Source organism: Molossus molossus, unplaced genomic scaffold, assembly GCF_014108415.1.
Source record: "Molossus molossus isolate mMolMol1 unplaced genomic scaffold, mMolMol1.p scaffold_m16_p_22, whole genome shotgun sequence".
Taxonomy (NCBI): Eukaryota; Metazoa; Chordata; class Mammalia; order Chiroptera; family Molossidae; genus Molossus; species Molossus molossus.
The window spans coordinates 24,699,075-24,720,654 of NW_023425358.1; the positions used below are offsets into that span (position 1 = coordinate 24,699,075).

The 21,580-nt window shown below is 52.0% G+C and overlaps 2 protein-coding genes across 3 annotated transcripts in view; both read right to left on the reverse strand.

Moving 5' to 3' along the window:
- Positions 1–10,044, reverse strand: part of MYO18B (myosin XVIIIB) — a gene marked incomplete at its 5' end in the record, with an annotated part of 230,771 nt that extends 220,727 nt beyond the window's left edge. Inside the window, one exon of the mRNA XM_036277288.1 lies at positions 9,991–10,044. Within this exon, the coding sequence (XP_036133181.1) occupies positions 9,991–10,044 (54 nt within the window). The remainder of the gene's footprint in view (positions 1–9,990) is intronic.
- A 6,889-nt stretch (positions 10,045–16,933) lies between these two features.
- Positions 16,934–21,580, reverse strand: part of GRK3 (G protein-coupled receptor kinase 3) — a 108,763-nt gene continuing 104,116 nt past the window's right edge. The window contains exons 19-20 of one of the 2 annotated variants that reach the window (XM_036276471.1): positions 20,181–20,294; positions 16,934–19,033 (exon numbers count right to left, since the gene is read on the reverse strand). In XM_036276471.1, coding sequence (XP_036132364.1) covers positions 18,872–19,033; positions 20,181–20,294 — 276 coding nt within the window. In that variant the 3' untranslated portion in view covers positions 16,934–18,871. The remainder of the gene's footprint in view (positions 19,034–20,180; positions 20,295–21,580) is intronic. The other variant, XM_036276470.1, reaches the window with a different exon arrangement.

Sequence of the window (21,580 nt, forward strand, 5' to 3'; positions counted from 1 at the left end):
CTACTGTCTGCTGCCATAGTTCGCCTTTTCGGGCTGTTTGCTATACATGGGATTTGAAAGTGCATCTGGCTTCTTTCACTTTGCGTCACGTTTTTGAGGTTCGCCCACATTATTGTACATGTCAGTGCTTCACGCCTCTCTGTTTGCTAAACAGCGTTCCATCGTCTGAATGGGCCACGCGTCCGGACATCCATTCACCGACTGATGGACATGTGGGTTGTTTCCAATTTGGGGCCATCATGAATGACATTGCTATGAACAGTCACGGACATCTTGGCGCCCCCATCTGCTCCCGTTTCTCCTAGGCTGACCCCTCGGAGGGGCATGGCTGGGTGGGGTGGCAACATTATGTTCGACTTGCTGAGAAGTGGGCCAGCGGTTTTCCAAGGCGTCTGTGCCATCACCCGTCAGACCTGCAGTGCAGGAGGCTTGCAGGAGCACCTGCAGCGACACGGGAGGGGCCCGTGTCGGCTTGTCCCTTGAAGAAGAGCACAGTGCAATATTGCACACACCAAAACTACCCAAAATGGGCAAACGACACTGCACATAGAAGATGGAGAGTGGAAGGAACTATACCAAGACCTTGGAATGAGTCTCTTTCCTCTCCCTCCTAGCTCAGAAGGCACTAGCCCACTCCTGGAAGATGCCGCCCATCCCCAGCTGTCAGAGCCACCATCATCCAAGCGCTTTTGAAGGTTTGTTGGCCCATGAGTCACCACTTTCAGTGACTTGTGCATAAGAAGATGCCTTGGGCAGCGATCAAGGTGATCTCTCCTTACACAGAATCAGCAGCCCATCCTGGAAGCTGGTGGGAGGGACCTGGTGGGGCCTGTGGCTTTGCTGACGCCAGTTCTCATCTCGCGAGACTCACCTGGTGCAGCTCCTTCCAACTCTACCTTGGGCGCTGTCACTAGTAGCTTATAATCAGCCCTGGGAGTGTTTGTGCCTCCGAAATGGGCAAATACTACAGATCAGGGTTTTTATTCAAGGAGCTGGCTGTTAAATATTTACCAGGACAACACTGGCTACAGGGCCTGGGGGGGGGGGGGGGGGGCAGGGATCTCAAGATCCAAAGATCCAAGAAAGGACATTTCAGCTATGATGGGTCCACATGCCCACGAAGAGACCCTGGGAGAGTGTCCAAGTGCAAACAGCAACACCTTTGGCTTAGGAAAAAGCCCCCACAGCCCTGGCCGGTTAGGCTCAGCAGTTGGAACGTCAGCCTGTGGACCAGAGAGACTCGGGGTAGATTCCAGCCAAGGGCACGTACCTTGGTTGTGGTTCGTCTCCAGCCCCAGTTGGGGTCATGTAGGTGGCGACCAATCAATGTGTCTCTCTCTCTCTCTCTCTCCCCCTCCCACTCTGTCTGAAGATAAATGTAGAAATATCCTCGGTGAAGATTAAAAAAAAAGAAGAGCCCTGGCCAGTTTGGCTCAGCAGTTGAGTGTCGACCTGCGGACCAGAGAGACCTGGGTTCGGTTCCCGCTAGGGGCATGTACCACAAAGAAGAAGAAGGAGGAGGAGGAGAAGGAAGGAGGGAAGGAAGGAAGGAAGGAAGGAAGGAAGGAAGGAAGGAAGGAAGGAAGGAAGGAAGGAAGGAAGGAAGAGCCCCCACAGTGTGGGCCTTCCAACTTGCAAAAGCAGGGGAGAGGTAGGTGATCCGCAAAAGGCCAGATCTCTGGGGAGAGGGACTACAGGAGAGGAAGGGGCCCAGAGACCCCTCCCCACTCATCCCCTTGGGAGACACTGGGAATGCCCCTGGGTGACACACAGCCAGAATCCACTCTGCCACACGCCTGGGGAGCGGAGCCCAGGTTATGAATAGGCCTGACGCGAGGTGGCTGCCCTGGCCACGGCCCCCCTTCCCATCCACCCAGGCCTGGCCTGGTCAGTGGCTGCTTCCCAAGAATCGCCCTCAGCTTCAAGGCTCCAGGGGGAATCCTGGCTGTCAGTCGGGGCTGTCCTCAGCAGGGACTGCTGGCCGTGCCCAGAGGACATGCACGACAATGAGAGGGAGCTCAGTGTGGGTCCTTCGCGCTCGGAGCCCTGGCCCTCGGAGGCTCCGGGCCAGCCCCACTGACCCAGGGCCAGAAGCCAACCCCCCCGTCAAGCCTTAATTGAAGCAAGTGTTCTCACCACCACATTCCCTTCCAGGCCTGACGCTCACACCTGCCCCTCAGCTGCTGTCCTAAGCCCGGGAGAAGGCCCCAGATGCTCAGGGTTCATGGTACAAAGTCTCAAGTCTCCCCTACAGGGTGAGGGGGCCTGGTGAAAGGCAAGGCAACCCCTAAGCCAGGATGCACGCACACACGCTGGATCTGAGTGGCCCCCTGGGCCCTCAAGGCCTTCCCAGCACACCCCACCGTGTCCGTACCGACACCGCGGCCAGCCCTCCAGTGACCTCGCTTGTCTCACAGAACAAACCGCCATGTCCCTCAGTGGCCTCCAGGGCCCTCATGACCACCTGCCCTAACGCCTCTCCCCCTTGTCCTCACTTTGGTGACGCTGACCTCCTGGATGCCACCTTCCACACAGGTCCCCACCTCAGGCCTTCGTACACACCGTTTCCTCGGCTTCGGCTGCTTCCCTGTGCCTGGTTCACACCTTCAGCTCCGTCAGGTCTTTGCTCAGAGTCATCTTCTCGATGACCCTGCCCTCACCATCTTATCTACCTTGCAGCATGGCCCCCCACCCCCTCACCCCCGGGCCCCCCATAGCATTTAGTTATTTTTGTTCGGTCTCTGACCCCCCCTGCCAAACATGGCCCCACGTGGGGCACAATTTCCATTTGTTTTATTCACTTATTAGCCCCTGAGCCTAGAACACATGCTTCTCTCTCGAGAAATCCTTGCCGAATGAATGAGTGAATGAATGAATTACGAGTGAGTGAATGAATGAATTACGGATGAGGAGTGTGGCTGAGGAGGGACCGAGGGGGCAGCTGGCAGCAGGCCTGCGGCAGGGATTCCTGCTGTGCCCTTGTGCTGCCTCATTTGCTTGTAGGGCGCAGCATGGTACCGCGGCCCAAGTTCATGTCCTGCCACCATTACCCCGTGGGATCCTGGGAAGTTTTCTGGGCCTCAGTTTCCTCGTCTGTCAAACGGGAGGAGGATGCCCACATGCTAAGCAGGTGCTCGGTCACTGTGATGATTGGAATCGTTATTTTCATTTCCCTTTGGCTCCATGCTGGAGGCTGGTCTGGAGACCCCAACCCAGGATGACGCATGGACATTTAGGGAGAACCTGCTATGTGCCGAGCACTGAGGTAGATCCTCACACCTAAACTGCCCCCCAGGTCCCTTAAATTCCTGCTGGACCTGGAATTCTCTTAAAATCCGTCCTCACATTTAATGACAGCACCACGTGGCGGGGATCACTCCCATAAAGCAGACAGTGACTCTGAAAAGTTGAGGCACCTGCTTAAGGTCAAGCTGACTTCAAGTGAAGTCACCTGGCAAGGTCAAGCTGAGCCCTAACGGCAGGTGTCTGGCTCTTCCCACGCATGCTCACTGGTGCCCACAAGGGAAGGCGAATCTGGGGCCTCCAGGTTGGGACTTGGAGGCACCCTGTGTCCTGGTGGCAGGTTGTAGAACCCTAGGAAGTTGGCTCAAGTAGGTTCATTCAGGAGCGGGGCTAGGTGTGCATTAATATTGTACTTAGTATCTGTTTGGTGTTAGTCGCCTTGCTGGGTGTGTCATAGTTTGGAGATAGGGGTTAACGTCGCTCAAGGTCACATAGGAGGGAGTGGGGATGAGCTGCGTGCCTAAGTCCCTAGTCCTGCTGGACCCGAGATCCCCGCCCTCCTACCCAGGAGGCATCAAAGCAGGGCCATTGCGAATAGTCGCTGAGAACCAGCGGACCATGTCATTTGCTCTTCCCAGCCACCCAATTAGAAGGTGGATTCTGTGAGTAACCGGATCGCAGAGGCTCGGGCAGAGGGAGGGCAGGTGCCTCGTCCCAGCCAGGCAGAGGCAGAGCTGCTTCCGGACTCAGGGGGTCGGACGCTAGAGGCTACACTCACGACCTCCCAGCATTGCCTGTCGCTGTGTCTGGCCCACGGCATCGGCTCAGCAAGAGCTTCGTTCTTCCTCATATCTGCCATCTCGCACCAGCCTGCTGGGCCCTCTCCTCCTTGACACCTTCCCGAGAGTTCCAGCCCCGGCCACCCTGGCAGACCTCCCTCCCAGCCTGCTGCCTCCTCCACCCATCACCCCCATCCCCTGGCCCTTGGCTCTGATGGCCACATCGGGTCCTTCCTTGCGGTCTTGCCCGTAGTTTGGCCCTGAGTGCCTTTATTCGCCCAGCTAGCTCACAAGGTCCAGGGAGGCAGGCAGAGGGGCGGGCGCTGTGACAACCAGTGTGGAGCAGGGTGCTCAGCCGCAACAAGCTGGCTGGACACCCCGTCTCTGGCATCCTGTCGGAAACCAGGCACACAGGGCTCAGAGGACAGTGGGCAGAGGGAGATGCTGGGGAGTGGAAGATACCGCCTTCCACCCCTGAGCTGGTGTCTTCTGTTTGCCCCTCAGACACATCCTCCCCCTCCTCCCCCTTCCAGTCCCCGGTGGGTTCCGCTCATGGGGATCACCTACCCGCTGAGATCAGAGGGAATCTGGGCTCTCAGCCCTGCCCCTGCTGGGAGGCCGCAGGTTGGCTGCCTCCCTGCACCAAAGGCACCTTCAGGAAGCCTCCTCCACCTGCTGCCCTCTCCTGTTCCCGCAGCGGCTCCCTCCCCTGGCTCTTCAGCCCCAGGGAAAGTAACGGCTCCCAGGTCAGCGTGTGGCACTGGTCCTGGTGGAGGGGTCAACAGATTTTTTTCTGAACCTTTTCAGCACTGAGGGAGCAGGGTCTCTGCTGCAAGACTCAGCTCAGCCTTTGCATTCCAAAGCAGCCACGGACACTGTGTGAATGAATGGGTGCGGCTGTTTCTGTACACCTTGATATTCGAAGCTAGGTGGAGAGCTGGATTTGTGTGCGGGAGGTCACTGCTGACCCCCATTGCGATGAGCACATTAAATCCCGTACCCACATTGATAAATAGTCCCTTTCCTCAGCTCTCCTCACACTACCCCAGTAAAGTGAGCGGACGACAATGCCCTAACAAGAGGGTGGTCAATGCCCCCGTGGATATCCCGGGTCCTCGTTCCCCAGAGCCTGGGGTCTGCCACTTTTCTCTCTTTCCCAGGGTGCTGCCTCACCAGGACAGCCACAGGCTGGCCCCAGTCTGCTCCCTGGGGAGACACGTAAACTTTTCAAGGTGACATTTATACGATCCATCCCCAATTTTCTCATCCAGAACCTTCACCCATTTCGCAGGTGAGAAATTTCTCATGGCCCCCTATCCTTCAAGATGCCAGCTACTTTCCCCCGAGAGTTTCCTAGACTGCTCTGGGCAGCAGAAGGGGACACTTCGCCCCGCAAGAGGCTGTCCAGAGTGAACACAGCAGGCTTCCTGTCCTTCAGCCGGCTGACGTCAGTCCTGGAGGTCTCACACCTGCCTGTTGTGGAACCTCTTGGGGCTGCAAGTCCCCCACCGGTCAAAAGGGGGCGCCAATCTTTCTTGTGCATTTTCCAGGGTGGTGTGAGCACCAGACACTCCTTTCGCCCAGAACGTTATCATCCTGATCTTTAGGATGCTGTCTTTTCACCCGAGGTTGAGGCCCCGTCTTTCAGGTCCCTGGACCTCCTTCCAACACCTGCTGGTATCTGAGACTTCAACTCACTTCTGACATTATCTCAGTGGAGAGAGCATCAGATTCCACAGGTAAAGGGCTCAGTCCCACAAAACCACCCTCCACTTCAGACACCAGCTGCAAAACCAGGCTGTTACCTGTGTTTCTGTCCAACTGACCAGCTACAATGCCAATAGCAAGTCCAGGTTGCTAGCTGGACATGGTCCCCCTTATCCTGGGGGGACACATTCCCAAACCCCTAGTGGACACCTGAAACCTCCCACAGTACCAAACCCTACAGATGCTATTTTTCCCCCCTACACACACCTTTCCACTTACAGGAAACATTTTACAGCTTCTCTTTGGCATATCCGAATTGCCAGCATCACGGGTCTTGAGGCTTGGGGATATCACCAAGCACAATAAGGGTGACCTGAACACAAGCACGAGAGACCTCCGAGACAGCAGATCTTGACACCTAACAGGCAAAGGGGTGACTCGCTTCCGGGGGGCCCAGAGCAGGAAAGATTGCAGCTGGGAGATCACACGAGATTTCATCACGAGACTCCGACTGGCGCTGGGTTTAAACATATGGAATTTTCTGTCTGATATTTCCGAACTGATGCTGGGTGACCGAAATCTTGGAAAACAAAACCACAGATACAAGGGGACTGACTTACTGAACTCCTGACCAATCGCCGGTAAATCAGATGTTCTGTGACCCCTTCCTTGGCTTTGATTCGTTTGCCAGAAAAGCTCACATTACTCGGAAACATGTTGCTTCCTAGGATGCAGTTTGTTCTAAACAAATAGAACTCGGGGAGATGCACAGGGCAAGATATGGGGAAGGGGTGCTTCGAACCCTAACTGGAAGAGAACAGTCATAGAAAGAACGAAGAAAATGAGCTGATCCATGCTTTTGTTTTTGGTGGTACGTGCCCCTAGCAGGAACTGAACCCGGGACTCTCTGGTCCGCAGGCCAATGTTCAACCGCTGAGCCAAACTGGCCAGGGCAGAGCTGATCCATTCTGACAGAAGAACAAGAAAAGAAGGAAGTCCTGGACCCATCACCCATTTAGTCGTTCCGTGTCCTCCTCCATCACACTGGAACTGTGTCACCGCCCTGGTTCTCCGTGGGTTAAACAAGGCTTAGTGGGTGTGAAAGGCTTTGTCTCTGCCGGGGAAGAGGTGGTGCCTGATTTATCTTAGTTCATGTTGCTCAGTAGACTAAATAGACAAGTCTTCGGCAGGAAGGCACCTGGTTCCAATTTCATCTCTCCCTCCCCCGTGACCTTGGGTCACTTACACCCCTAAATCTCACCTCCTGGCCTGTAAAATGGGGCTAATAACTCCTGCCCAAGCTCCCAGGCCGACTGAGCGAGAAGGAGGAGACGTTAATCCCATCGGGCTACCATCTGTCTCTCGACGCAACAGCTAATCCAGTTGTCCTCCTAGAAACTCAAACAGCTGGAAATGCGCCGTCCTCCATGGGCGGAGAGAAATTCCTCCGGGGCCTTGACATTCCTGCCTTTCCCAGCGAGTCCTGGCTGCGTATTTGGTAAACCCGTGTCGCCGATTCTCAAGGATCTTTCCTGCGCGGCAAACATGATGGTTCTTTAAAAAGTCATCAGGGAGAGGCTCAGTGAGAAGCAGAGCAGAAAAAGAAAATTACACAGATGAGTGAGTCATATCCCGGGGGGGATGTTCACATGAAGCTATTTAATCCTTTCCTTTAAGGCTTGGGACACGATGATGGAGGAGGTTTGGGGGTAGAGGTGATTGGAGAAATTCGGTCATTATTCCTAAAAAGGGGAGCCCCACTGGGCTCCCTGAATGCCAGCCTTGAAGCCCAGTGCCTTCATAACAAGGGGGTGTATCCTGGAGCTGCTCCCCTCTGTGCCTCACAACTGCCCCTGCTGTTCCCAGAGGGGGTTGGATTTGACATCACCAGGAACCCTTCACTTTGTCTCAAACGCACTTTCTACATTTTCCAAACAATTCCATTTCATGTGGTTTGACCATGACGGGTACCCTGAAAAGACATGGTGGAGCCCTAAATGCATGTTAGGAAGTGAAAGAAGCCACCTACAAAGGCTACATGTCATGAGATTCCAACGGTATGGCCTTCTGGAAAATGCAAAACTATGGAGACAGTAAAAAGATCATTGGTTGCCAGGGTTTGGGGAGGGTGGGGAGGGATGACTAGGCAGAGCACAGAGGTTTTTAGGGCAGTGAAACCCTTTTGTACGAGAGACCACAGTGAGGGATGCATGTCATTACACGTTTGTCCAAACCCACAGAACGCACGACCCCGGGAGGGAGCCCTAACGGAAACTCTGGACTTGGCGTGATTACGATGTATCCTTGCAGGTTCACCACTGGTAACAAACGCGCCACTCTGCTGGGGGACCTGGACAGCAGGGGAAGCCATGCATGTGTGAGGACAGGGACATGGGATCTCTGTACTTCCCCTCCATTCTGCTGTGAGCCTAAAACCGCTCTAAAACAATCAACTTTAATTTGGGCAAATTCAGGATATGCCCCACACCGCAGCAGTGAGCCGCTGAAACCCGACCGCTCAGACTGTTGTTTCCACCTACTAGGTAAAGCGGGACCCACTCGAGGGCTCTCACCTGGCCGGGCAGAGACCCAGCAGGGTCTGCGTGCTCTTGGCCGTGAGAGAAGCTTCTCTTCAGCTTTGGGGCCTTCTGTTGTCATCTCGAAATGCCACCAGAAGGGCCCGATCTCTCTCCCTGTGAAATTTCGCCATGCTCACGCCGAGGTGGGCGCCGAGCGGCAGCCCCGCGCTGGGCTGGCTCACAGCAGACAGGCAGTCCTGAGCTTCAGCGGCACCGGAACCGCCCGCGAGGTTCGCTGTCTGCAGCTTTCTGGGCTCCTACTCCCAAGACGCCTTAGTCGTTTCCCGACACACCTGGGAATCTGCATTTCAAGATCCCAGGTGAGGCCGATGTAAGGAATCAAGGAGCCCCACGGGGGGAAGCCCCGGCCTGGTGCGGAGTCCTGGAAACACCTGTGGGATGGCCTGGCCGCACCCCCTCAGGTGTTGCGAGGAGAGACTAAAGCTCAAACTGGGGAAGGATTTGCCCAAGGTCATAGAGAGGTCACAGCAGAGCCCAAACAAGGCTACTCAAGGTGACCAGGCCTGTGTGCAGGTAGCACCAAGTATCTATTAATTGGTGACATGCAGACCCTGAAAAGTCAGACCAGGAGACTCCCCTCCTCCACCTCCTTCCCCCCCTCTCCTTCCTCCTCCCCTCCCCACTTTTCCCTCTGCCATTATTTTCCAGAACTCATCCAATCGCCTAAACCACACAGGCCCTCCCCCAGCCCACTGGACGCATTACTCGGATGTGGGAGATCAGGACTTAGGCCAGCAGTAAAGACGGTCCCCATGGGAACCGCCGTCCCGCCGGAAGCCCGGGGGACCCTCAGCCCGCGGGACGGTGCCCTGACCCAGGCAGGCACCTCGGCTGGCCACAGGGTCAAAGCAGCAGCCCAGTGTGCTGGGCCCTGCGGGCGGAAGCCTAGGCCCCCGCCGCGGAGGCCACGCTGGGCAGCTTGGGGCCGACTGGCCTTCTCCCACCCGCCAGCTGCCCGGGGAGCCGCACAGGGCACAGCGCCAGGCTGCCGCTGGGACACTCGGTGACTCCACAGAGGGAGCTCCGGGGAGAGCACAGCCCCTCTCGGCTGCCACCACCCCCACCGCTGAACCGGCTCCATTCAAACAAATGCCTAGTAACGGGTGTGCCTGGTAAACCGACTCCTCTGAGGCCCAGATGGAGGCAGCGCCACAGGAAATTCAAACCCTGACCCGCCGTTCCCCTCCCCCACCACACAGGCTCCATCGGGAGTGACATTCGGCAGGGCTCATCCTCAGCAGGGCCGGAGAGGTGGACGAGGGAGAGTTCGGCGCCCTGACCACACACAGACAAGCAGCTCAGCAGAAACCACGGGCCACGACGCAAACACAGACCCTGGCGTCCGCGGGGAGAGTCCCACTGCACGTGAGCCGTTACTCGAAATCTACTTTTTAAATGATCAGCAAACAGCTGGGTCCTGATCAGGGCACTTTGGAGAAGAGCCCACGCCCCAGTGTATTGTTCTAAAATCGTCCACAGGGTCCTCCGGTTCTCTGAGAGAGCCATGGGCAGGGGAGGCCAAGGACGGTGTCCACACCAGAAAGGCCTAAAATAGACGGAAAGGGCAGAGGCCTGCACACAGCCCCCAGCACACATGCTGGAGGCGAACACTTGCCGAGCAGCCCCTAAGACGCCCACCATGAAACCCAGGCTGACGATACCTTGTCCACTCGAGGCCACCGGTCACAGGAACCACTCCCGCCCAAGAGGTCTCCCCAAGTGGCAGCGCAGGGACCCCAGCAAGCCAGCCAAGCGGGGGCGAAGGACAAATGTCACAGGCACCCCTCCCCGGGCGCTCACACACAGCCCCTTCTCTGACTGCTCCTCCCGGGCCCTCCCCCCACCCTCCCTCTGCGCCAATGTGATAGCAGCAGCTGAGTCGACAAGTCATTTCTAAAATTAGCCTGTGAGCTCCAGGTCTGGCCAGGAGACCGCAGCCCCGGGGTGGCGTTGACCAGGCATCGGAGACCATGGACATATTTGGTGGCACAGAGCAGGGGAGGGGACAGCTCCCAGCACAAGCACAGTCTCACCCGTCATTCCTGTCCCAGCCAGGCCACACTTCTGCCTCTGCCCCACACAGGTCACCGGATGCCCTCAGATCTGAGCGAGGGAGCCCGGGTCTCCATCGCGGCTGGATTCTGGAAGGAAAGAGTTCAAGTCCTGCTGCTGCCTCATAGTCCCCGACCCCTACAGATACACGTGCCTAACAAGTAGCAGTGGTCGGCACACCCCAGACACCCACCTGAGGGCTTTGGGGGGCTCATGGACTATTCCTGACAATCCTAGGAGGCAGGGTTTCCCCATGCCCATTTGACAGGTGGGGAAACCGAGGCACATAAGACTGAACCAAGTTGCCCAATGCAGTGGAGGGCCAGGATTTGAACCCAGACAGGATGTCGCAGAAACTGCGTTCCCCGCTGCCTCGTAGGGACTTCAGTAGGTTACGTATGTCGTGCAGGGCCCCAGGGCCAGGGAGGGGTGGGGTCAGGACTCGGATCCAGGTGTCCCTGACCCGAAAGCCCATGGGCCTCCACCCGCACTTCACACACTGCTCCTCCGAGGACGCCTTTCAGTGAGCGCCTGGAAATCAGACTCCATTTAACGTGGCTTTCTGGAATGAAAATGAGTAAATCTGGGTGACTCGTAACATGGAGCCTCTACTGCGTGTCGGGGCCACACACATTCCTTTTCTGGGAAGTGTCTTTCAGGTCTTTGGCCCCTTTCTCCACTGGGTCCTCTCGTTTCTTACTGATGCGAGCCCTTCGGGCGCAGGTATCGCAAAGCTCCTGGTTTCACGGTTTGCCGGAACGCCGTGTGTCTTTTTTCAAAATATCAGTAAAGATGCAAGTGAGATGGTTGCCAGAGGGGTGGGGGGTCGGGGTCTGGGTGAGAAGGGGGAGGAGACTGAGAAGTACAGGGTGGTAGTTACAGAATAGTGATCGGGATGTAAGTACAGCCTGGGGAATGGAGTCAAGAATATTGTAATAACTATGTATGGTGCCAGGGCGGTGCTGGAAACATCGGGGGGATCACTGTGTGGAGTATATGATGGTCTAACCACGATGCTGTGCACCTGAAACTAATACAAAATAATATTGAGTTGAACCTTAATTGAAAAACATTAATAATCAAATAAAAGTGAATCTGCCTCGAGGGATTGCTACGTGTCCCCCTCTGTTCTGAGAGCACTTTGTATGTTTCAGCCTACGAAATCCTCAAGAAATCTAGAATGGATTTGGGGTGCGTTTTATCAGGCCACTGCAGAGACCACGGGTACAGGCACAGAGAGGTTAAGTGACTTGCCCAAGGCCACCTGGGAGTGAACTGGGAGCCCGGCTCAGCTCCTAGACAGGATGACTCCAGGCAGATGTGGTAAACAGGCTATCAAAGCAATGCTGTGTCTAGACTTAGAAGTGCAACCAAAGAACTGGGCGTTTTACCCAGATACCAAAGCTAAAGAAGAAAAAATAATGTGAAAAACGGTTGCTTGGGGGTATCCGGAAGTCAGGAGAATGTCTCTCTGCTGTGACTACCTGCCCCAGCCTCCGTGTCACCTGTTACAGGTCCGGTACAGGGAGTCACTGAATACATTTCCCGTGTCTGTGAGCTCAGAGTGAAGGCCCCCTGGACATAACCAGCCTGAATAATTTGGACTGAAAACCTTTTTTCAGTCTCCAGTGTCCAGACTGGTGAAAAGTGGCCAGGAAAAGCCAGCCGTGCAGTTCTAAGATCTCTCTCCCTCCGTTCGACACGTGGTTCCTACCCAGGTAACCCAGAGGGGCTCCAGCGAGGAGGACGCACGGTCAAAGGGCCAGTGACAGTTACCCACAAGGCAACGCGGAGAAACCAGGGGCTGGGGGAAGGGCCCTTCCGCTTTGCTCTCCAGGGACGTCCGTCCTGAGTCCCTCACATCTACCCGGAGAAACCTGGGATGTGTTTGGCTGGGATGGTCCTTCCAGGTCATCTAATTCAACTCCTGTAACGTAGGGACGAGAACACTGAGGACCCACGTGGCCTGGAGGCACAGTGCCCAGGCCCAGGGCCGTTCCCCCTCCTCCCAGGTACGGGGGGGGGGGGGGGCTGGATCCCTGCGGCTCTCAGGCCCTCGGCTCCATAATGCATCCGGCCGAGGGCTCCCTAGGCTGCTGCCTTCTGCCCGGCCTGGCTGCAAGGGCGTTCGGTGGTTTCAAACCCGCAAGCACACACTCCAGGGACACGTGACGGCCACGTGGCCCCACGGTGACTTCCTTCTCTCCTGAACCAGCTCCCAGCTCAAGGATGGGCGGTACCCACCCCACCCTCGACCCGTGGACCCCAAGCAGGCAGTTGTGCCCAGGCTGCTGTGGCCCTGGGGACACCACCTCCATGTGACACACACGTGCACCATGGGGTCCTCAGCGTGTCTCCGTGGGAGCAGGAATGGAGAGCGAGCGAGGGGTCCTAACTTCCAGGGGGCACTCCAAGTCCCCCCAGCCCAGGAGTAAGTGGGTGCCTGCCACAGTTGCTGGACAAACTGGAGACAAGATGGATCTCCTGGGTCTCCTGGCTGCTGGGCTGTCAGACTCTTTCCTTGTAATGTATCTTCCAGGAGGAAGCAGCAGTCAGTCTGCAAACCCCGAAGACCGTAACGCTGGCTGTGCTCCAGCCCAGAACATCAACACAATGCTCACCGCGGCAGTTCCCGTCCTCTTTGTAAAATCAGCTGCTGCACAAACTTCCCCCCAGTCAGGAGTCTGCAAAATGAGTTACCTCTCGATGTCTCCAGAACGCGATAAATGGGTTTAAAAAAAAAAAGGTACTGATCGATCATTTTTTTTTTGTAAAATATGTTTTTATTGATTTTAGAGAGAAATATCGATTGGCTGCCTCCTGCACGCCCCCTACTGGGGATCGAGCCCGCAACCCAGGCATGTGCCCTAACAGGGAATTGAACTAGTGACCTCTTGGTGCATGGGACGACACTCAACCCACTGAGCCACACTGGCCGGGCAATGCAGTTTTTAATTAGGGGGTGGGGGTGAGGGTCAGCATGCCAAAGGAGGTGTGTTTGTACAGATGCTTTTTATTGAGATTTACATAAGCAATTTATCAACACAGAAAAACCAGCCTCAATGCTCCAAAATAACGGTAAAAGACGGTGATGCTGACAACCCACCACACAGGGCAGGTGACCGCTGACATGGAACAGCATCTCAGTAGGATCCTATTTCAAACGTGCACTAGTGAGCATACTGAGACAGGGCTACGTACTTCCACTGACTGGAGGAGTAAGTTCATAGGTACAGTATCTAGATTTACAACATCGAATTCACTGGCTTCACTTTGTATAGCAATGCACAGCAGAAAGGGATTTAGCTCATTAAGGTATTACACGTTGCCAAAAATATAGTAACTATGTTACCACATGGATGATTCTGCAGAGGCAAACAGGCAGAGGTCAGCATGTGGAGAGGAACCCCTCCCACAGTTCCCATCTCCATCTTATTTCACGTATATCCTTAAGGGTCTGCCTGCAAAGACCTCTTGCCACGTTGATCATACACAAGGGCATTTGCCTTTCTGACCCCATTTTTCGAACCATCTTGAAACAGCAGCGGGGAAAAGTCCCATTCAAAGGGCCCTCCCAGGAGCAATGTTTTTAAGCACAGCTGATTTGCAAAGGGTGCCCAAGAGGAACTTCCCCAGTAAGTGCTTGATACATCATGTGCAGTGGCGGAATCTCCAGGCTATGGCAAGACTGATAGTGTCGATTTGGCACGAGAAGAGTAACAAGTGAATGATGCCTTGCAGGCGAACCTCAGCTCCTTGAAGGGAATTCAACACCTGCTCACTGGGGCCTTTCCACAGGGCTTTTCAACCACACCCACACCACTAGGAAATGACAGCAAAGAGCTCTCCCAAAATTCTTTTATCATGTGGCCGGTCTAGAAGGGAGCATTTGGAGGCCTTGGACAGAGGTAGATGAAAGCAGTAATTCACAGCGAGTTCGATGTCAGATGCTACTGAAAAATGCGTCCTCCTCCCGGCACAGACCAGAGGATGAGATATTGTTGAAATCAACCCTTGGCAGTCAGGAGATGTTTGCCCCGATGTGAGATGTTAGATGTGTGGTTTTGATTTTATTTTGTGAAAAACAGAAAGGACTGCCATTTCTTTAGATAACGAGCTATACAAATACAAAGGAACAGAAATGGTTAGAAATGTCTTTGAGGAAAACAAATGAAGGAGTCAATAAATAATATAAAATGCTTTTGTACTAAAATAGAACTCTTGTTTAATATATATGTAGCTTAGCAATCTTTGTTACCCAGAAAAAGCCAAATCTATTTATTATAATTCGTTAAAACAAAGAAAGACTCAATTTAGCAATTAAACTAAAAGTGGCCAGTGTTTAGCTTATAAACCACATATAATATGTATATCATGGAACACAATCAACTGAGAAACAAACCCAATTTCATTTGTCATATGAATACACGATCGGAAATATTTCTCCACTCCCTACCCTTACATTTTATATTAGGACAAAATTTTAAAGCGGAAGCAGTTACCAGTTTTCAGAGATGATTTTGAAACTGTGGGTATAGGAGAGTTAACTCTACTCAAGGAATGTGAATTATTTCATTCTAAAATGCATTTTTCTGTTTTTGATTAAATGCTTATGTCGCTAACCCCATCCTCTGTTGTGTGTACGTGTATGTTTTTAAATAAAGGCAATTTAACATGTGGGGTGTTGATTTCTCAATCAACGCTGACCCAGGCATGGCAGGAACACGCCCCAGTGGCAGCGAGGTGGCCAGTCACCGGGACCCCTCCAGGACTTTGGATGCTGCTATTAACAGAAATCTGTTACTTTGCTATTTGAAAAAAAACACAAAACAACAACAACAACTCTCTTTATCTTTGAGGACAAAGGAAATCTAAAATCCATGCAGACTTGAAGAAACCAAGGATTATCATTTTAGAGTTCAACTTTCATTAATTCTACAGTAAAAAGTTTTTTAAAATGTGGCCAGGACAGAAAAAAAAAAAATCATATGAACATGAATCTAAGTAATCCAAGCATCTCAAGTCAACCTTACCTGGGAGAAAAAATCCTGTTCAGAGCTTTAGAGAAAAAGTTGTGAAAATTTAAACAATTAAAACTCACTCTAGAAATGGACATGGCTTGAGCAGCAGCCAGGGTCCTGTTACCCCCGGGGTTCTGTAGGGATTTCAGCGGATGTGCGACCATGTCTGAAACTGACCAGCAGGGCAGGGCAAGGCACACGCACAAGGAGGCTTTAGCTCTGGGTCCCGTGTGCCTTCCCGAGGTGCTAGGTGACATGCTGTAGCAACTTATTTTCTATAGAATGTCCTCATGGAGAAAGCAAATGGTCCTTAACAGGTTCAGCGGCTCCATATTCAAAAATAAAGTGACCAAGTCTAACAAGAAATATATTCGAGGCCTCTGTTATAAGGCATGATTTCTGTTTACCAGCAAATTCACTCTGTTCTTCCTTTGCCCCATTTCTACCACTGGTTCCTCTGCGACACCCACCCCGCCCACCACCTGTCACAGACCCCAGCGATGCCAGCTCCTCTCAGGCACAAACTGCAGTCAGTCCCCTGGGGCCGGAAGGAGTTAATTCATCAGGCAGCTCTGAATGACACGAAACGCATCCCTGAACACGATTGAGAAAAGAAATCACATGATTAAATCATACAAGATACGTCTTATCACACACCAGCACACTTCAAAGTCCTTTTTTTTTTTTTTTACAAATTTACATTAATAAAAAAAAAGTCCGACTTTGAGAATTTTGCTTTCACCTCAACAGGTTAAAATTTTGAAGCATCAGGAAAAAAATCAATTGTACTGAAAAGGCCAATGTTGTATTGAATTGGCCCAACTAGGATTCTGAGTGAAATAAAAAAAATCGTCAGAGAAGAACCACTCTTTGATCTTTTATTAAATCTAGTTGGATCGTATTGTCAACTGGTAAACTGTATTTTTTTAATGGCCGAGAGGGGGCCTTAAAACAGTTATTTTGAACATCTTACGACATATTTCAAACTGCAAATCAAGGTAAATCTTGCTTGAGACATGTCGTTGTTTGCTGTTGCCTTTCTTTCTTTCTCTCAATTTATTTTTTCCAGGTTTGCTGTCTTTCCGAGAGGACTCTTCCTTGCCTCCGCACCTGCACCTCTGGCCCCGCCTCTCCCTTCACAGGACGTGAAGTTGTCATCTCAGTGAACTGGCCAATCAGAGGCATGAGTGATGAAACATTTGCATTAGCAGGGAAATAACGGCTAGTTTCTAAAAGTTTTGCTGGAAAAAAAATCACCCTTAAACATGACACAGAAGAAAAAACTCGTGAGCCCCAATGATGGGGGCGGATAAATGCACCAAAGAGAATGTTCCAGGTTAAAAAAATAACCTTGGATTCATAAAAGCTTTAAATTTACTCCATCTATACTGTATAGCAGCTTCATCTATTACTTTTAGACTTTGCTTTATTGATTCCTTTGAATTATGAAATTAAGATTTATTATAACATAACTTTATAAAAATAATATCAATTCTATTATCTTCTTTGACAAAGTTAAAATATCCCAACCACACATATATCTAAAATAATGAGAAAACTTGTGCAGGATTTTGTCTTTTTTAATGATTCCAACATAGGAAGGGTCCAACATCAAGGGTGACATAACTCTCTTACAGTTCCTACAGCCACTACGCCAGGACTCCCACCGGCCTCCCCAGGACTGCCGACCAGACCCCAACCCAACCAGAGACCAGCCTCGGGGGGCCGACACCCCGATCTGAGTACAATACATTCCACCTATGCCAAGTCCTCACCATGTCACTGAATCAAGCGTGACCTGGGCGAACATAGATGTTTACTTGGAATAAGTATGACCCAAAAGGCTTCTCGGGCTAATTTCTTAGAAGCAATTTCTAAATTTCTAAAAGAGAGATTCACCTTACCTTCCACTCCAGACAAACATTGTATTTTTCAGAGAGAAGAGAATCGGTGAAGCTAGTGGCCTAGGTATGAAAAGTGAGCTGCTGAGCCCAGACCCAGGAGGGGTCTGCGTGCCTTCTGCACAGGAGGCTCAGGCCGTCCAGCAGAGACACGGGCTCCGAGGTGTCTGCCCTCCACACGCGGAGCATGCGTGCTGCGGTGACAAGAACATGCCTGTGAACAACTGCTTTTCTGTCTCAGTAGTTTGTGTTTGTTTGTTTTTTGCCTTTTCTTTTTTAAATAAATAGAACTTAATTACAATTCTTCCCGTTTAAAATCGAGAATGCATGTGAATAGCGCATCCCTCCTCCTACATGAGAAAGAACAGGCAACAGAACACATGTGTTCACCTAAACTCCAACCCAGAGTTGAGCTGGACAGAGACCCTCCCAATTTCTTTCCCAGAGTAACGCCTGTGAACCCAAAGACGTTCAGGAATGATCCTGCCAACTCTCACACACACCTTCATTCAGAAGCACCCCTTTCTGGGGGACACAGCACACAGATGCAAAGCAAAGATCTGGAGCCGCTGAAAACATCAAGGACAGGATGCCGGTGCTCAGGAGGTCAAGTTATGTATTATTGTTAGCAGTCAACTTAGGGACAAGAAAGCTGCACGAAGAACAGGACGCTTCAAATCCTACCAGAAGGGGACACAGACCTGCCCTTCACACATCCACCGGGCGTGTGTCCTGAGGTCTAGCGGAAGGAACCAGAGTGACCGCGTCACAGGTCTCGTCCTCGACACCCGGCGGACTCAGCCCAAGTGTTCCTGTGCACCCAGACACGGGAAAGTGCTGTTTACTTGAAGGCTTCTGAAAATCACCACTGCCCCGAAACGGAAAACCCCACGCCTCGCCTTCGGAATCGCTGTCAACTCTCCCGGCGGCTGACTGCGGAGCCCGCGGTTCAGAGCAGCGCCGGGGCGCTGGGCCGCACGCCTGCCCGCCTGCCCGGGACCCAGATCCGTGGGAGGCAGGCCCGGGCCGGGGCGCCCGTGCAGCCGTCCCAGGAAGTGCAGTCGGCTTTCCAGCCCACACAACCCCGAGTGGGCCTGAGCCGCAGGGAACACGCACGCTGCTCCCCCCAGGAGTAGGAGCGGTGACCGCCAGGGAGAAGGAGGACCCGCCAGCACTGGGCGATCATCACCAGCCCCTCAGGCAGCGTGACTCCGGCTCCGCATCAGACGTGAGAATCGGAGTGCCGAGTAGCAATCATCTCAAGTTCTAGGTTCACAGGTAACCAAAATGAGTGTGCAGCAAAACGAACACTCTCTCTTCAGTAGTTTCGAGCATGGACTAATGCGAGGTGGCGGGCACCCGGGAGGGAGGGAGGCCGCCGGGCCTGGGCCTGGGCACGGCTCCTGCTGGAGGGCCGCAGCGCCCCGGCCTTCCCGCGGTGGGAGCCCGAGATGAGCGACCGTCCTCTCATCCCCTCCTCCTCCCACAGGCTCCCTTCCAAGGGCTGGACACGCCCGCGTGGACTCCCTCGAGGCCCCGTCTCCCGCAGGGCCCTGCGGTCCCGGCTGTCAGAGGCCGTTGCTGTTCCTGTGACAGAGGGGGGGCTTTGAGAGCTCCAGGACACCCGTCCGAGACTTGTTGAGGAACTTGGGAGCACGGCGCAGTAGTCGCTGGGCCTCCGTGAACGTCTCGGTCAGCTCCTTCTTCCACTGCACAAACTCCGGGTCGCTCTGCACGGAAACACAGAGGGGACAGCTCCGCCCACTGTGGCCACAGATGCGGACCAGGCGGTGTGACCGCGTCCTTGGACCCTGCCATGAGAGCACTCTGCTCTCTGCCCCTCCCCCGGCGGCAGCACCAGCCAGGCCCGCGCAGACGCCCTGCTCTCCTTGCGGAGGAAGGAGAGACACCCCAGCCCGTAGGTGACCCTCACAGCCCCACACTGACGGCATCTTTGATCTCTCATCTCTACAGCGACTCAAGTCTATAAAATAACAGATGAGCAGTTTTGACAAGTTTCACACACCTCAACATGTAATGAAGTAACACATTGTTGCATCTACCTACTATTGGTTATCTCTTTTTTAAAATTGTTTTTCTTTATTGATTTTAGAGAGAGAGGAAGGGAGAGAGAGAGATAGAAACATTGATGAGAGGGAACATCAACTGGCTGCCTCCTGCATGCCCCTCACTGGGATTTGGCCCACAACCTGGGCCTGTGTCTTGACCAGGAATCGAACCAGCGACCTCTTGGTACATGGTTTGATGCTCAACCACTGAACCACATCGGCCGGGCCTGGTTATCTCTTTAAATATGCTTCTCTCTCTGTCTCTCTCTCTCACACACACACACACTCACACACACACACAAAACAAACACACCAGTGCCCCAGTAGAAAAGTATTCAGGAATTAAATTTGGGCTACAATAGAGCTTTGAGGAGAGAAACATGGCATTTCCCCTTGAGGGTCACTTTGGTGTCTTACATTTATTTAAATATACCAACCTCAAACTCAAACATGCTGAAAGATCTGGACAATTATGTAACAAATAAAATGTTAGGCCCCTATGAAATATTGGAGAGTTTCCAGATAGGGTAATTATTAAACTACTTCACATACCTTCTCCTCATGGGTGCTAATATTTGCTTCTCTAAAAATAATTGAAATTGCTGGAAACTTTGCACCATAGGACTTCTTTTTCAGTTTATAAGTGGCAAAGCACAGAGTAAGAAAATGTTGTCTAACCAAGCAGTCATCTATTCTGGAGATAGATAGATAGATAGATAGATAGATAGATAGATAGATAGATAGATGACAGATAGAAAGAACTGTTCTAAATTGCACCTGTGTCTATGAAAAAATAATAGAAACTCACCTCACATTGCAAGACAAATTGCTTCCCTCCTTTTATCCTCAACAAAATGCACTTTTTGTCTTTAATCTGAGTTTCTTCCACAGACAGAATCTGCTCCATCGTCAGTAAATTTTGCTAATCATAAAAATAAAAATTATAAATTACTTCACATCATTCAAAATTTAAGTTAAATTAATAAATAATCCCGGAAACTACCAACTTAGATAAAGTAAACAACAACAACAAAAAGCTTGGCACTTTCTTTCTTTGAGGACATTCCAGAAGCGGGGGAGGCGGCTACGAAGAACACACAGGAGAGCAAACTGCAGCATCTCAGAAACTGCACAGAAAGACGTCTCCGTGAGGCCGAGCAGCACAGCTGTTCCCTCCACACGGAACTGATCTCTGAGTGATTACGAATCACTTATTTTTGTACCACGCGCTCATCTTAATTCTATCAACAAAGTCGTGGGGGACAGAGGAGCGCGACGTGTGATTTACCGGAGCCGGAGGTGTGTTTTCACGCAGCAGCTCGGGAAACGCTGGGCGGTGCAGGCTTGTCAGCTAGCGTTCGTCTGATCGCTTCGAAACGAGCTATAGACCCAGGTGACAGCCTTCAAAGCCTGTCACACAGGCCTATAGCATTACTGCGTCCGGTCTGGAGCATCCGCTCCAGTGTCACGAGCACCTCACCACTCTGTGTGGATAAATACTCCAGATACCCTACGTGAGAGGCACCACCATCATCCACACTCACGTGCGCCTTTTCCTCATTGATCCCTACGAAGCATATTAGGTAGCTTCTCAAACAGAACATTAAACGTTGACTCTTTTTAGTGCATCTAATGTTAAAGGAAGGTTTTTTAATTTAATTTTCAAATATCCTGAAAAATGGAACAATTTCCTTTATGTGCACAATCGTGCCCAGTATACCCAGGGCTGTTAACTATATATAATTACATATAGTAATAATAATAATTATAATAAATTATATATAAATTAAAACTCAGGTGCTGAGTGCGTATATAGCTATATATTACAATATGTACGATATTCTATATAACACTATATACTACATTATATAATACTCATCAGCACCTGAGTTATAATTCAGTTCTCCACCCAAAGGGTCTTAATAACTGTAACTCAGAACCGAGGTGCATTAATTTTTAGAAAATGCCTTCTATGGCATTAGTAATAATGAGATCTTATTTGTTTATAAAGAAATGTGCTACTATGTAATAGCGATCACTCAAAATTAAACTGCAACTTCACCAACAGGGTTCACACACACGTCCTGCACGACCCGGAGAACCGGTGGGCAGTGTTCCGGAATATCTAATACACAGGTTATGTTTTTAACATCTGGAACCAATAACCTGCCTACTGGTCCCCAGTGACTGGCCATTCCCTCCCCCAGG